General features: G+C 32.8%; 1 protein-coding gene across 1 annotated transcript; it reads left to right on the forward strand.

The window, feature by feature from the left end:
* The first annotated feature begins 893 nt into the window (after positions 1–893).
* Positions 894–11,325, forward strand: LOC125072971 (MICOS complex subunit Mic60-like). The gene is made up of 17 exons (XM_047683607.1): positions 894–908; positions 979–1,166; positions 1,849–2,054; positions 2,595–2,630; positions 3,092–3,249; positions 4,423–4,549; positions 4,918–5,081; positions 5,440–5,565; positions 5,807–5,879; positions 6,494–6,594; positions 6,800–6,910; positions 7,545–7,662; positions 8,161–8,298; positions 8,882–8,985; positions 9,780–9,881; positions 10,457–10,545; positions 11,022–11,325. The coding sequence occupies exons 1-17, from the start codon at positions 894–896 to the stop codon at positions 11,197–11,199; spliced, it is 2,034 nt and encodes a 677-aa protein (XP_047539563.1). The 3' UTR covers positions 11,200–11,325.
* Positions 11,326–16,333: the final 5,008 nt, after the last annotated feature.

Here is a 16,333-nt window from a genome sequence, read left to right on the forward strand (position 1 = left end):
CTATTTAATGTTTAAAAAGGATAGCCTATGACGTATTCATATTTCAAGATTGCATTTCACGATCGTTTGGCCCTCTCACACATCAAGTCGTGTTTCGCTTAACAGTTTGAATATTGTTTTTTATTGTTGTCTTTAGTATATTTTAACTGAAGTAACGAACTCAGAAATACATATATTACATACTGGCTATTCTGTCAAATGTCAGAAAAGAAAGAAAAATTAAAAAAATTGATGTCATACCTTCTATACTACATTATTCTTTGAATCAATTAAAATGTTCAGAATTAAAAACAATTTATTAAATATTACAAATATATTGGTGAGTATTTCATGTATTAATCCAATCAATATATTTTATGAATGATAGCGTATTTACTACGAATATCTTTTTTTTATATTTCATAATACTTCAAATTTTTTAGTCGGTATAATTTTTGTTCGCGATTTACAAACTCACTTAAGTTCTAATTGCATGTCAATAATTGATGAATATATTTTAAGTAATTTACTTCTAATATGACATGAATTAGCTTATAATTTTATTATGATTAATTTAGCAATTTATTTTTAGATATAATGCTTACATTTGTGATGTATGACTTAACATTGATATTAAAAGGTAGAGGTAGTTAATGTATAGACAATATTGAAGAAATCATAGACAAATTAGAAGGCATTGTATTCTTGTACGTTTATCCATAATATACTATTTTTCTCAAACTTATTTTCCTCTAAATAAAAATTATTTAGAGGTACCTACGTATTGAACCACGTAAAGGGAAATTTAGTTTTAAAATATTATTTAAAATACACTAAACGGTATCGTAAATGAATAAATTTAAAAGTTATTATATTTAATATAATTATTGTTACGAGTTCAAACAGCATCAATAATGTATTGTCTATGGGTACTCGTCTACATTAATGAAAAACATTAAATTGTGTAGGACAGTTAAAAAATAATTATATATTTCGCAGCGTCGTCAACAAGTAGAAATCCAAGCTTTAAAAATATGTCAATATCCGCGAACACAATACAAGGTGCAAGTGCGGGAGCCATGCCCACCCAAGCCACCTCCGCCCCCTCCTAAACCCAAGGATGACACCGCATTCTGGGGAGCATTGACTGTTATTTGTATTGCCGGTGCATTTGCAGTAATCGCGAAGTAAGTACATTAGAATGCCTTGCCAATATCTTACCAACCTTGCTGCCAAGGTTTGTAAGGTATTGGCGATTTGAGATTTTGGTAATATTTGTTACAGCGCCAATGTCTATGAACGGTGATGACCACTTACTTATTTTCACAACTTTTTTCCAAAATTCAGTTTGTATTAAACAATAGGTAATGGTGTTACCTGTTTAGGGGGTAATTAGTCACACAATGCTGTGTCTTCTTCTTTCGAATGTTCAATCAGTGATGAAAGAAAGAGAAGTTAGTATTGAACTTGACACCCGCTAAATAATGTTTAATCACACAAATTACCGGCAATGGACTTGGGATTGAGATATTAAAAGACTTATAAAAACATAGAGACCTATAAATATATTTACTTGGTGGTAGGATTTTGTGCAGGATCGTCTGTCTGGATAAGTACCACCCATTTATCATATATTATGTATGTATATACGAAGGGTGAGTGAGCCAGTGTAATTACAGGCACAAGAGACTTAACACCTTGCTTTCAAGGTTTGTGGCACATTGGCGATGTAAGGAGTGGTTAAAATTTCTTACGCTAAATAATGTTTATGGGCGTTGGTGACCACTTACCATCACGTGGTCCGCCTTTCTAATAAAAAAGTGAAATAGTTGTTGAAATTGAATTTATTTTTTCCCTATTAAAATCCAGGCGATCGCCAGAAATTCGCGACTGGCTTATAATATACGCTCCTTGGTTCGACGATTTCATTGCTATCGCGTACGAAGAGAACATGACGTATGGTGAATTTGCGCGGAAATGCGTCGAAGACGTTAAGAATTTTGTTTATAAAACAATAAAAGACGATAACAAACCCCAGCCTTGTTCCATGGACGAGTCTCAGAAACCTGTAATCCGTAAGTTCCTATTGGTAATTACAGAAGTGATCATAATTCTTTTGTTATTTTTGGAACGAAGTTCTTTTACGCGACTTACAGTAGAGCTAACTCACTTAAGGAAAAAATGTTTAGCCGCTTCGAGGCGAATTTTCCCTCTTTTTTATGACATCGGTAGGCGGACGAGCAAATGGGCAACCTGATGGTAAGTGGTCACCACCGCCAATAGACAATGGCGTTGTAAGAAATATTAACCATTCCTTACATCACCAATGCGCCACCAACCTTTGGAACCAAGATGTTACGTCCCTTGTGCCTGTAGTTACACTGGCTCATTCACTCTTCAAACCGGAGCACAACAATACTGAGTACTGCTGTTTGGCGGTAGAACATCTGATGAGTGGGGGTACCTACCCAGGCGGGTTTGTACAAAGCCCTACCACCAAGTAAAATTCTCTATTTCTATTACATTATTTACGGTTTTATATAGGTAACATTATTTAAACTTATTTTTAGTTTAGATTAAACAAATGAAATGATATTTTTTATATTTTATTTAAGCGATTACACCCCATCCAGAAGTCGAGGACAAAGGTGGTAAGTATTTCTAAATATTTGTATCGTATTTTTATAGTATACACATAATAAATTCTACACACGAAGCTGCAATATTTAATATTGTTGTATTCTGGTTTGAATGAAGAGTGAGCCGATGTGCCAACAGGCACAAGGGACATAACATCCTAGTTCCCATGTTTGTCCCTGGGTGATGGTGAACTTTTACCAGCAGATGGCCTATACCTATGTTGTATAATCATGATGATGATGATGATGATTACTATTGCTACGTCCCATTGGATTATATGAATGAAATAGAGAGTTTGCGTTCAAATTTTTGAATTATAATATACAGGGTAATTCGTCGTATTCCCATTAGGAGGTGTTAGGGGGACTATTTGCAATAATTTAAACCTGTGTACTTGGCTAGTCGTCTTTCGGAAATAGTACCTTGATCGAATTGTTAGGATTATAACAATATTTATATAAATTATTTTCAGAATCCATAGACCCAGATAAACCGATATGTGTCGATAAACCTGAACCGATTGTTGTTACAAAAACAACCTGTGAAATAATTGATCGATTAAAAGATCTCGGTAATGAAGCCTTGAGTAATTATTATACGGCTTCAACAGCATGCTCTCTTTATAACCAGGTAAGAAATAAAAATATTTCTTTTTCATAAAAATCGTAAATCGTCGCAGGCGCATTTAGGGGACGGAACTTTAAAAGTGCTTTCATTCCAAGATATGAGCACGCGTGAACGCGGTAACCAGAGTATAGATTACGCGTTGACGCTCTGAGTACGCTTCACAGTGTTAACGTAATACAACTATATTTATTTATAAGATTATTTATATACTCAAACTCAAATTCCTTTATTCAATGTAGAAGCATTACACTTTCTTATTGATGGTCAAATTAAACACTACCACCGGTTCGGAAAAAGGAACACCCTGATCTGAGAAGAACCGGCGAAAGAAACTCAGCGGGTCTTTTTTTTTTTCGTCAAATTAATTATACACATAATTTTATATGAATAGAAACAGCCAAGAAGCGATCGTTTCATTCCCAGGGTGTGCTATCAAACATAAACTCACTAATTGTATCTTTTGTAAACGTTTGTTCACTTCTGAGGTCAACGATATAACGACTATCAAGTGGACTTAAGTCTCGTCCCCTGAGGCTATAGCGGTCAACAGCAATACAAATCCGAAAAAAAAATTACCTGATTCTTTTGTTTCATTTAACATCGTCATTGGATTCCCTTTGATTGTGCCTTCCAGTACGTTTAGTTTACTTGATTTGACCTTGATGAATTGAAACCTCATAGGATTATGAAAGTGAAGAAGGAAAAACCGAGAAGGAGATCAAAATCGTTTCAGGACGATTTTATCATCATTGTTTTGAATTAGAAAATTATTAATATCTATTTTACACGCATTATGTTCCCTTGAATGAAATAATACAAATCGTATATTTAATAATGACCAATCGTAGATAAATTACAAACAGTAAATCATACATACATATATCCTCAAATTATATTTAATCAGAAATATTACCGTAATTGGTCAATAATCAAGTGCTATCATTTAGACTTTGCGTGTATGCATTATGTATATAATAAACTAGGTATATATTAGATCCTACAACTAACAATTTTGTTACATTCCTATATTAAATGGCATATCATGACATGGCATATGAATGGAATATTTGATTAAATGGTATGGTAATTTCATATTTACTGAAACTATCTTGGTTTCTACGTAAGGTCTGAATTTAAATCTAGACACAACTTAACTGTCGTATTACAAATTTACAGATTGTCGCTGAAACGATGCAAAACTTCTCAATACCAACTCTAAAAGAATTACGCAACCACATGATTGAACGGTTGAATTTAGTTACCGAATCAATACAAAAAGCAGAGCAAGCAACAGCTGATATTGGTACTTTGTTTACATTTAGTGTAATAGTGCAGTTGGGAATTTATCAAATCATAAAAATTGTCTGTCTAAATATCATTGTCTATGATGGAACAATAGAAGGCCAATTTTAGCCTTTATGCCCGCTTACTATATTCAACGTTTCGTTTTGTTTGTGATGAAAAATGTCTACGAGGAATCATTCAAAAGCGTATCTATAATAAACGCTTTGTAGCTTTCGAATTCATAGTGACGTTAAGGAATGACCGTACCGGCTTGTTTCTTCTAATGCAAAAAAATAGTGCAATTCATTAATGATGTACAATAATGATTCGAATAAAGGTAAGGGATAAGGATGTTCCTTAAAAGATAATACTAAGTATTCTTTTAAGAGGATTTGACACGTTACTTGGAGTGTGGATTAAAAGGGACAAAAGAGGAGGTGGAGAACACGATGACCCTTATGAAAGATTACTTGCAACAAATAAAAACGTCTTGTATTTTATATCAGTGGGAGAATGACAAGTCTATAGTCTTGGACGATCAGTGGCAAAAGGTTATAAGTATTTTTTATGATCATTTAAAATAATGAACGTGCAATGAAATGAAGTCGGGTGCATATGACTTCCTTTTCCTTTCAATTTATATCATCTATCTATATATCTATCTACCTACCTATATCTACCTACCTATATCTACCTACCTAACTGAAACAACTACTAAACCAAAATACATTAAACTAATACCAGAAGATGCAGTAGGTTGTAGAATAACATCTCATATTAGTAGATGTACTTTGCTGTTTCACCCGATTTAAATTTAGACTATTGACGTGACAGACGTCAATATTCTAAATTTAAAATTTAATTTCAAGGTTTGCGAAGTTTGTTTTAATATTTTTTTTATTGTTTCAGGTAGAACATTTAATAGACAAATACACGGGTGAAAATGAGACAATGTTTCCAGAAATTAAATATGAGCAAAATAAATTGCAATTTCAAGGAGATCTAGATCTATTGTTGTATCATACGAATCGTTACGTGAGTACTGCTATAATCCACTGCCGCATGGGGTTAGCTCGTGGATAGCCTGTAAGGTTGCAGATCCCAAACTCTTTTTCTCCGACATCTATCGCCCATTCATTTTATCTTTTGTTATTTCAGTTAATATTTTCAAATGTTTCGTCTTTTAATTTCTAAGTGCGTAATTTATAATATTCCTTTATTAAAATTTACAGCGTTGAAATTTTGTTAATTGTTTTAATAAAATTATTTATTTCAGACGCAACAATTGATGGTGGAACTAAAAGAAGCCGTGGTCGGAATGACCGATAGAGTTAGTCGGGCCTTTGAAAGTTAGTCATTCTGATATTTTCTGTATTATCCTAACAAGTAATAAAGTAAACTAATTTGGACTTTTTTTGTTACACTTTGCATCGCTTTACTACAGAAACCATTAAATTTTCATACAGGAGTATAGAAAATTTACGACATACAAAGGTTACAAACACCTGTACTATCCCCCCCTCCCCACACACACACACACACACACACACACATGGCCTAAGCCGTGTGCGGAGTCATAACTATTTTAATAGTCGCACTGGTCTTAAAGCTAGTTATTGAAGCTGCACTCCTCGAGATCTTTGTTTAAGATCAAATCGAATCAGTAAAAACTTGTTGCGTTTTTTTGGCGAAAAAAAAACTCAATGAAATTCTGGATAAAGCATGGTAGTATTATGTTATGAAAAAAAATGTAAAACTGCTAACCGTCCTGCGCATATGTGATCTTTTACATACGTTGCCAAAATTGTGTTAAGCCGAATTCCAACACTTTATACATTAAGTACATAAATTTATTCTATTTCAAAAACTATATAAATTATGAATGTTTGTAGTAGTAGAGAGAATTGGTACCGACCCTTTTGCAACTATAACTTCCTACTTAATAATATTTTCATTCGTTCAGCTTTACCTCAAGGCGATAAGGAAAGGAAAAATAGAGAATCCATGATGCAGAGTGTTCTGAAACAGAAAAGAACCGAGCTGGATAACGAATTTAAAAAACGAGTAAGTGTATACCTGTGTGCGTTAGTTGAGCGACGCGCGTGCTTACACGTGTCTTAGTGTGCGTGAGACGACTAAGAGTACAGACAGCAAAAAATGTTTCAATATTTGTTAGTCAATCACGTTTGAACAAATGGACATTCATAATCATATGTGTTTTGTTTTGACAAGGTATGTCATACTGCTGATGTTTGTTGTTTTATTTTAGCAAAATGATCAAAAACTTGCAAATGATAAATTACTAAAGGATTCGCTCAAGAAGCAACTAGAACGACACCAAGAAATTATGGACACTAAATTGAAAGAAAAAGAAGAAGAGGTTCCTATTTTCATAATATCGTTGACTGTTAATATACATAAATAACAATGATGTCTGGTTGGATTTGATACCTGCCCGTGGTTGTAGGGTAGGTATAGTGTCCATCTGACGAGGTACCAACCCTTCGCCATTTCGTATACGTTATTGGTAAAGGTCAGGTTAGACGGGCGAGTGAATAAGTCTATTAAATGCAAGGTATATAAGTTAGAAAATTAATTGTGTGAGAAATTTCAATTATTATTATAACGCGAAATCGGTCTATCTGTTTGTTACCTCATCATTAGATTCAGTTAATCACTGAACCGATAGTAATGACGTAATCTATTGTCAGGCACTTGGGTAAGAACATTATTCTTAACTGAAGATTCCAAGTTCACTACTGACTTTTGATGTGTCTAATTTTTGTTCCTAATTAATCTCGAAGGAAAACTTAAAAACACGACGTGGTTGAAAGCAGACGAGCAATAAAACTATTTTGCCCCGATCTGCAGGAAATCATTTTTTATTTATAACCATTCCTGTTTATGGGGAACACTAACTACCTACTATCGCCGAGTAAAAAATTACACATTATGTTTTAGTCAAATAATACTTTTTTATAACTTTACTTTTGACAAAGAATTTGTTAATTCAGGCGACATCAAGATTAAATAAACTTGTCTCTGAAAAAGTTGCATTCGAAAAGAAAATGTTCGCAAAGCAACTGAGCGAAATGGCAGAAAAATTGAAAGTCGTTGAGGATAAACTTAATGGTATTATTTCATCTTATTAGTATCATGTACTACTTATATGGTTGGTAGTAGTTATCTTCTACAGCTGTTAACCATGAGGTCTTCGGCTTAATGTTAGATGAGTTCAGGTCAGGCCAATAGAAGCTTAAGGCTAGGAAGTTGTCGATTTTACACTACCGTATGTCAGAACACAAATAAAAAAAATATATAAATATATAGAATTTTTAGTATTTTATATTAGAATGGTGTCTGATTCATGATTCTAATCTGCCTGCCAGTTATATTTACCAAAAATTAAAAAAAAAATCACTAATACTAAATTTTATACTTATGTGATTTTAAATGCAATTTTCAACAAGGCGAAAAAAATTTAAACTGCAAATATGTGTATGAGGTAACGATTACACGATTTGTCTAATTGTGTAATACTTTTGTTTTCAGAAATTTTGGCTCTAACTCCTGAACTAGACATACGCCTATGTTACAAAAGTAAAGTCAACAATTTTGGTTATTTTTCAGTGCGTTTGAAAGCGGAGAGCGAGACGAAACGTTCACAAGACCTTTGGATAGCGGGTTCATCTTTACTGGCTGCTACTAAAAAAGGCGAGCCGTGCGTCAATGTTAATAAAGAGCTGAATGCTATTGAAAAAGCAGCGGGTAAGGGGAATTTATACTTAAATGAAGTCATTTGAACCAAATATTATTATTTTGATTTGGGTTATTTTTGTATATTATGGGATTAGTCATTTTCGCGATAATTTACTAGAGTTTCACTAACGTTAAATAAAATGCCTTAATACCATAGAAATATACATATATGTTGGGATGAATTCTAAGAGATTATCTACCTTCGCACGTTTGCCAAATTTTTAAGTCGAAATATGATAATCAGAACGGATCCTCCTCACTTTTATGTCTTAGACTTATATCTGTAAAATGCCTTAAGATCAATTCGGTAGAATTTAGTAGGTGATGAAGATTTGGTTGTGACTAAGTTAAACGCCGATATTTTTTTCCTAAACTATGAAAATATTCAAAAGCTTGTTTTATTCTTCTGATATTCATCAACATATCATCAATATAAATTAAATAATTAAAAAATATTTATTCTCAAGCATGGTACGTACCATAAAACATGAATTGGAAAAGTCTTAAGATAAAAAAAATATTTAATCTTTTCTTAAAGATGTTCATTGTTCGCAATATGTATTTACATAATTTACATATTTTGCCTCTGTAGGAGCTGGGGATCAATTAGTTACAACTGTATTAAAAGCTGTACCAGAGTCTATTAGAGAAAATGGTTTAGTACCTGAAAGTGTCTTGAAAGCGAAATATCACCAGGTAAAACATGTAAAACTTGAATTTGTATTTAAACAAGGTATTATTGAAAGAAAAAGTCCAAGTACTAAATGTCAGTAAAAAGGTTAATTTTATCAGCAATGACAGATCTTCGGTTTTTAAATCCGGCAAATATTTTGCTTCATTTTTTGCATTTTTGGTATGAGGACGTTCCTAATTAACGCAAGTGTACCATCGTATAGTTAATCACTACTGTCTTAACGCAATGAAATAATGATAACTTAAAATTAATCAAACGTTTAACATAACGAATTCGTAAAATTTGTATATATTTCAATTGTTCAATTTTAATGACTTTTGGCTGTCATTAACGGCGTTTTCAGCTATGTACAGTTAAACGCGATCTCTTTCTATCTTAAGTTCTTTGATATACGAATTTTATGAATATAAACGTTCAGTAAGAACTCACTTACACATTCCTGTTCTAAATAGGGTTTCTTTTAGGTGGTACAATTATTTAATTCAAAGTTGCATATAACTTTTTGACGTTTCAATGTCCCCAATGCGTAGGTTTTTCATAACTTCACCATCGCGCTAATATTATATGCTATTCTATGTTCGATTAAAACTCATAAATTGTGATTGCTATTTCTACCACCAGATGGCTCTGCTTTATTTCAATACAAATCGCAATAAACGTCAATGCTATCGAATAAAAACGCTCGCACTATGCACACGGTTTTGACTTTGTTGTTCAGCTCTACAGCTGCTTAGTCGTAGACGCCACGAACACAGTTTTCTGTTAACCCAAGCTTATTTGAAATTATTTTAACTAGATGGAAAAAATTGCCTTGAAAGTTGCACTTGTCGAGCAAGATGGAGCGCCATTGCCAGTTTATTTTCTGTCTTGGTTGCAGTCAACGTTATTATTCATGAAGGTATCGATTATTCGTTTGCGATAATTTTTCTTAACATTTTTGGTTAATATTATTTTTGCTGCAAGAAATTAAATTTCATAGTTTTTCCTCTATTTTTTTATCTCATACAAAATCCTCCATATACCAAATTCTATTTAAAGGTCGTTTAATTTTCTGACATTCAACAATAACAGCATTAATAAATAAGAAAGTTAGTTTGTTTGTTTTTTTATTTGCTATGTATAACGTTTTGTCAACATAGTCAACATAAAAATTTGATTACACGTTTTGACGGCTACAGAAAAAGCCTTATGTAATACCTTCGGATGAAAACTTGTTAAGAATATTTCGGTTCGTGTAACAGATTTTGATGAAAAGGCCTATTTGAATTAAAATAGTAGTTGCCCGCGGCTTTGCTAGTCATAAAGAATAACCTAGTTCCATCCTTGAATTTCAAGATTGCTTTATACCAAATATCACCAAATCCGGTTCTGCGGTTTGGCCGTGAAAGAGCAAGGGACAGACAAAGTTACTTTCGCATTTATAATATTATAATGGATTTTAGTTTATTAATCGATCTTATAATTTTTTTCCAGATATCCGGTATTCCGCAGGAGGAGGTGGACAAAATGCCGGAGGAACCATTCAAGGATTTGGACACTTTCGATTTGTTGCAAAGGGCAAGGTATTATTTTATATGAAAATATATAGATATTATTTTTAGTTATGATAAATTTGTGATAAAAAATACTCGTATAAATTAAATAACGTATATTTTATTTACTTATTTGTTCCTAGCTGAACCTGCAGTTTTACCCGCGTGACATTTATAAAAGAATATCTATAACACACAAACCGTCAACTGTAAAATGGGTTACACCCTCAAACTAACTCCATACCAAATTTCGTGAACGGTTGAACGGTTTAAGCGTAAAGTATAGATAACATTAACAAATTGACACTAAATAAGACTAAAACATATACTTCGTAACATTCACTAATATGTGAATACTACGAAGATATGCTACGAAGATATTCATTAAAAATGTACACAACATTCACAAAATTCAACATTGAAACTAATTTTAAAATATTTTATAATTAAATAAATTTAAGATTTTTTATTTTGATTTGATTTGAACCATTCAGCATTTTTTAAAGATTCTGGATGGAGCGAGGTAACTTAGCTGCGGCTATTCGATACGTGAACTCTCTAGAGGGTGCTTCAAGGGCTGCAGCGGCTTCTTGGTACGACGCCGCGCGATCTCATCTCGAGACGAGACAAGCTGCTGAGGCTGTTATCGCACACGCAGCGGCTATAGGAGTGCAGTATATATAATCTGTGCATTTTCTCCATTTTTAAATGCGTATATTAGAATTAGCTTAGCAACTTCTTATCAAACAAGCGACGATTATTGTCGATGATATAAAGCGACTTGGATTAAATGACTTGTGTTAAGTTTAATCAAGTTGAAACAACAAAATTGTTTTAAATAAAAGATTTTATCTTTTAATTTTTATTTCTGTTATCTTTGTTTATGTCAGTTTTATTCATTTAAATTATTTTTAACCCGTTGTTCTAGTAAAATCGAACACTGTGTACTTGATTCTACATAAAAGTGATTATGATTGAGCAGGCTGAATTTAAGGTAGGGCAACCGGGGCAACCGAACTGGGGCCTCCACGAGAGGTTCAGATGAGTTAAGAATTTTAATGTAATATATGTTTAGATTTAGTCAAATTACAATCATAGTAATATTATAGTATGGCTGTTTTCAAAAGTTACTGACACGAAGAGTAAGTAAATTACAAACAAGATTTACTGACAGAAATGAAATTCTTGAAAATAATTTATAAAAAATCCCCCACTTCTCTGCTGCCCCAGTTACCTCCAAATCCAGTCCTGTGATTGTGATTGTGAAACAATAATTGTGTACGATTTTTTTTAATTTTTATATACTATCCGTTTTAATAAAATCTTAATATGGTTACAAGTGTGCCTTGTTATAATTGATAAAATAAAATATATTCATTATTTAAAGTGGTTTAGAAAATATTGCACGTATTTTGACCGTTTAATGCAAATTCATTTATTCAATATATACATAACACTTACGTATTGATAGTTAAAGGACCCAAATCTGAAAATCCAATCAAATTTTTATGTATTTATTCATAATAAGGCTGTTTAATGTATTCAAAACTTTGAAATATAATAAATAAAAATCAATTTTAATATCACATTTATTAAATTAATATACAATACTATTATACGAACATTTTATTATGTATACTTACGTAAAAGAGTGTATTCAGAAGTACTTATAACTTGTAACATTATGATCTGAAATGGCATGTTTATTTCCGTATATATTATCATGATTATATAAATTTGTGAAGTATGAAGCAGGCAATAAAAACAGCGATGGTTTTATATTTGTTTTACTTTCAAATATTATCCTTGAATTAAGACTAATTGTGACTCAGTACTTAACTAAGAGTCATAGTACATTTTTGAGTAAAATGTAAATAACATTATGTTAAAAATTAAAAAAAAAATGTTGTGATAAAGCGGCTTAGCTATAAATCTGAAAATTTCCCACTAAGGCTTGCTCTGAGGAGATTTGGAACTGATATCACCACGCTTCTCCAATGTCAGTTGGTTGGTTGGGAAACATGTGATAAAAGATTAAACACAAATTAAGCACATGTAAATTCAGTGGTGCTTGTCTGGGTTTAAACCCGCAATCCACCATTGCGCCATCTTGGCCAAGGATAATTTTAACAATCGAAAAAGGCATATGTTATATAAACTAACCAACATTATAATGTAAGGGTAATTGATATTGGTCCTTTTGGAACTAGGCCAATTAACGTTTACATATTCGATTTACAAATTATTATAAAAGTGTTACAATTAAAATACAACATACAATAATATTTCGACATTGAATTGATTGCGATACGAGTAGCAAGGATGTGTGTCCATGCGTAACATTTCATTGATACATTGGCACAAATTGTTGAATTAGAGGTCATGTGCTGTAACAGACTGTAATTAATTATATATTTACTAGAAATGCATACCTAATATTTATTATTCAGTTGTAAAGAATTAGGGAAAATCGAAGCGAATAGTGTAAACTAATTATTACGTAACATATTTAATGTTGTTCTAAATATATTTACTGAACGCCTCGTTGGTGTAAGAGATATAAGGCCGGTGATAAAATTAATAAATTATTGGGTTTTTCTGTCAAAATATTCTCAGTAGCAACTCGGAATCTGGAAGTTGGAAGTGTATATACCCGTGCCTCGAAAATCGTGTAAAGTCGTTGGACTTGAACTCCGATCGTGATGGTTTTACTTTTCAAAAGTCGCCTTCAGTTTTGAGATAGTATCTTTTTTCAAAGATACTTTTATGTAATGATGTCGATACTATTAAATACTGAGTAATTACAGTCTGTTATAGTAATTTATTTGTATTGAATTCTTTGGCCATAACTCTTTGTGAAAAGTATTATTGTTGTTTTCTGAATTATTGTCTTTAAACCTTTGTATCTAGTTTGAAGTCAATTTATATATTATGTTGGAGAATGATCCGCTTTCCTACGATGTTTTTTTTTATATTATTTAATACAAATAGCATATTTTTTAATGGTATATGTCGGAGAAGCAGTCGGGTTTACAGCTTCCATCGCAGTGAAACGCAATCAATATAAATAATCTTTATTAGTTCTGTTAACAATTTATTGTCTTTTTTTAAAAAATGTCAATGCAATATGGCGTTGCTATAACAATGCCCGTTTCTAAGGCGTCCTTTTCGAATGAATCAAACGGATATTCACAACTACAACTTTTTATAATAAATTAATGCAATTACTGCAAATTCATTCTTAAAATATAGTTTAATATTAAAGATGAATATCTATTTGGTTCTTATTATTAAATATAGCTCTTAATTAATTACAATTGAAATACTTAAAAAATAATATAATATTTTTATTACATAGTCCGTTATGACACATTACAGGTGGCGCTACAAGACGGATCCAAATTAAGTTTTACTTACATAATAAAATATAAACATTAAAATGATAATTGACAATATACTTATAATTATTATTTTATATTATTAATATTTTAAACCATTGCCGATAAATGGCGACTTGCGCCCATACGGCCATACTGACTCCAGCGCGTCCCCTGCGCTGTTACATGTTATGATATAATTTCATACAAGGCATCGACCATGCTGGGATCTAGCCAACACACAAGGCATCACCCATGCTGTGATCTAGCCAACACACAAGGCATCACCCATCCTGGGATCTAGCCAACACATAAGGCATCACCCATCCTGGGATCTAGCCAACACATAAGGCATCACCCATACTGGGATCTAGCCAACACATAAGGCATCACCCATCCTGGGATCTAGCCAACACATAAGGCATCACCCATGCTGGGATCTAGCCAACACACAAGGCATCACCCATGCTGGGATCTAGCCAACACACAAGGCATCACCCATCCTGGGATCTAGCCAACACATAAGGCATCACCCATACTGGGATCTAGCCACCACATAAGGCATCACCCATCCTGGGATCTAGCCAACACATAAGGCATCACCCATCCAGGGATCTAGCCAACAAGACCAGGTTTAAGGATACGCATGGTGGCCAACCAGCGTTTTAGGAAGGGATATAGGATAGGATAGGTTAGGAAAAATAAATTAACACATACACGCACATATTAATTATATCATTAAATAAATCATATCAACAAAAAATGATGTTAATTACGCCATAAAATAAAACATATCAACAAAAAAAATATATATGTTAATTACAACATAAAATAAATCATATCAACAGAATGTATCATACAGTATCAACATTGACCGGAGCGGAAATAGAAGCACCGTCACGTTAATCAGTCTCATTTGATTCCTCCGCCCATACGGTAAATTCGTCCGAGTTGACAGAATCATTAAAAGGGTCTGATTGAGCTGTAGGGGCAGGCCGTAAGGCATTATGACTTACAATTTTTTCTGAACACCCACGAAGGTTAACATGTTTAAGTCTGTATCGATCATTTGCCAATATATCTAAAATTTTCATCGGGCCTTCAAATTTAGGGCCTAATTTAGTGGTGTGTCGTTCATGGCGCTGCATCAAGACGAAATCACCGACTTTACCTCTACCAAAGCGCATTTTATCATTAAGGGACCGCTCGTCCATCCGTTTTTAAGCATTTGATCTAAAGTCCTCTAAGTTGTCTGTCAGTATGTCATCGTCAATTTGTAGCATTTTGATGGCAGGTGGGAAACATCTTTTACCTAATAATTATTCCATTGGATTTATTCCTGTACTTTTTATACTGTACAGTTAATAGCTAGTTGTAATTTTTGTAAAGCGGTGTGCCATGGCCTATTAGTCTCTAACGGACATATTATCTTTTAAGACTTTCATTAATCGTTCAACTCGCCCGTTGGCCCTACTAGCTCCCTTACCTATTACATAGTATTGAATCTCATATTGTTAGCAAAAATTTTTAAGCTCTGTAGATGTCATGCTTTTATCCTGATCGGCAATTAATAATAAATAAAAAAAATTAAGTAATAAATTTTGAAAACATTTGATAGCAGTTTCGCTTGTACGATCATTGGTATAAAGCATATGGACATACTTAGTGAAACCATCAATAAATACAAAAGCATATTCAGGTTCGTTGCATTTCCCGTTCATTCATCCGGTTATATCAGCATGAACTGTATGGAAGGGCACAGCTATTTTATCAATTGGATGAAAAGTAACCTGTCTAGCGCCCGATATCTCCTTTCTTACTCTACACATAATACAGTTTTCTACAAACTTTCTAACTAATCTAGTCATATTAGGGAACAAATACTGCTCTCGCAATTTTTTAAGGATATTTTCTCAACTAAAGTGTTGAAGATTATCATGATAATGGGATATAAGATTTTCACCAGTAATTACGTGGAACTATAATTCATTTATGTGTTTTATTATTTATCTGTACTTTACGTCTCAGTAATTTATCCTGAAGTATAACGTGAGTATCTGCTCTATTTTTGGGAATCGAATCACTATTCAATTGTTCTACAATATTAGCTAGGGTTGAATCGCGTTTTTGTTCGAGGTGTTACGTTCGTCACTTTGACGCCGGAAACAATTTTTCTCTGAATGTCCCGTACGATGACAATAACTACACTCAATAATCTTAGCATTACTATAACTACCACTGGTACCGGGATTGTTATTTGATTGCAATAAAAGAGAGTTATGCTTAGAGAGATTTTTATCTCTACAATCTCCTGACAAATGACCAGGCTTATTGCAATTGAAACATATAATTTGATCCTTTGAAGGTCCTGTAACACGTACTTTTTTAGAATCGTTATATTTACTCTCTCTATTTTCAATTTTACGTTTCCGAAATGTTTT

This window comes from Vanessa atalanta, chromosome 23 (genome assembly GCF_905147765.1).
Source record: "Vanessa atalanta chromosome 23, ilVanAtal1.2, whole genome shotgun sequence".
NCBI lineage: Eukaryota > Metazoa > Arthropoda > Insecta > Lepidoptera > Nymphalidae > Vanessa > Vanessa atalanta.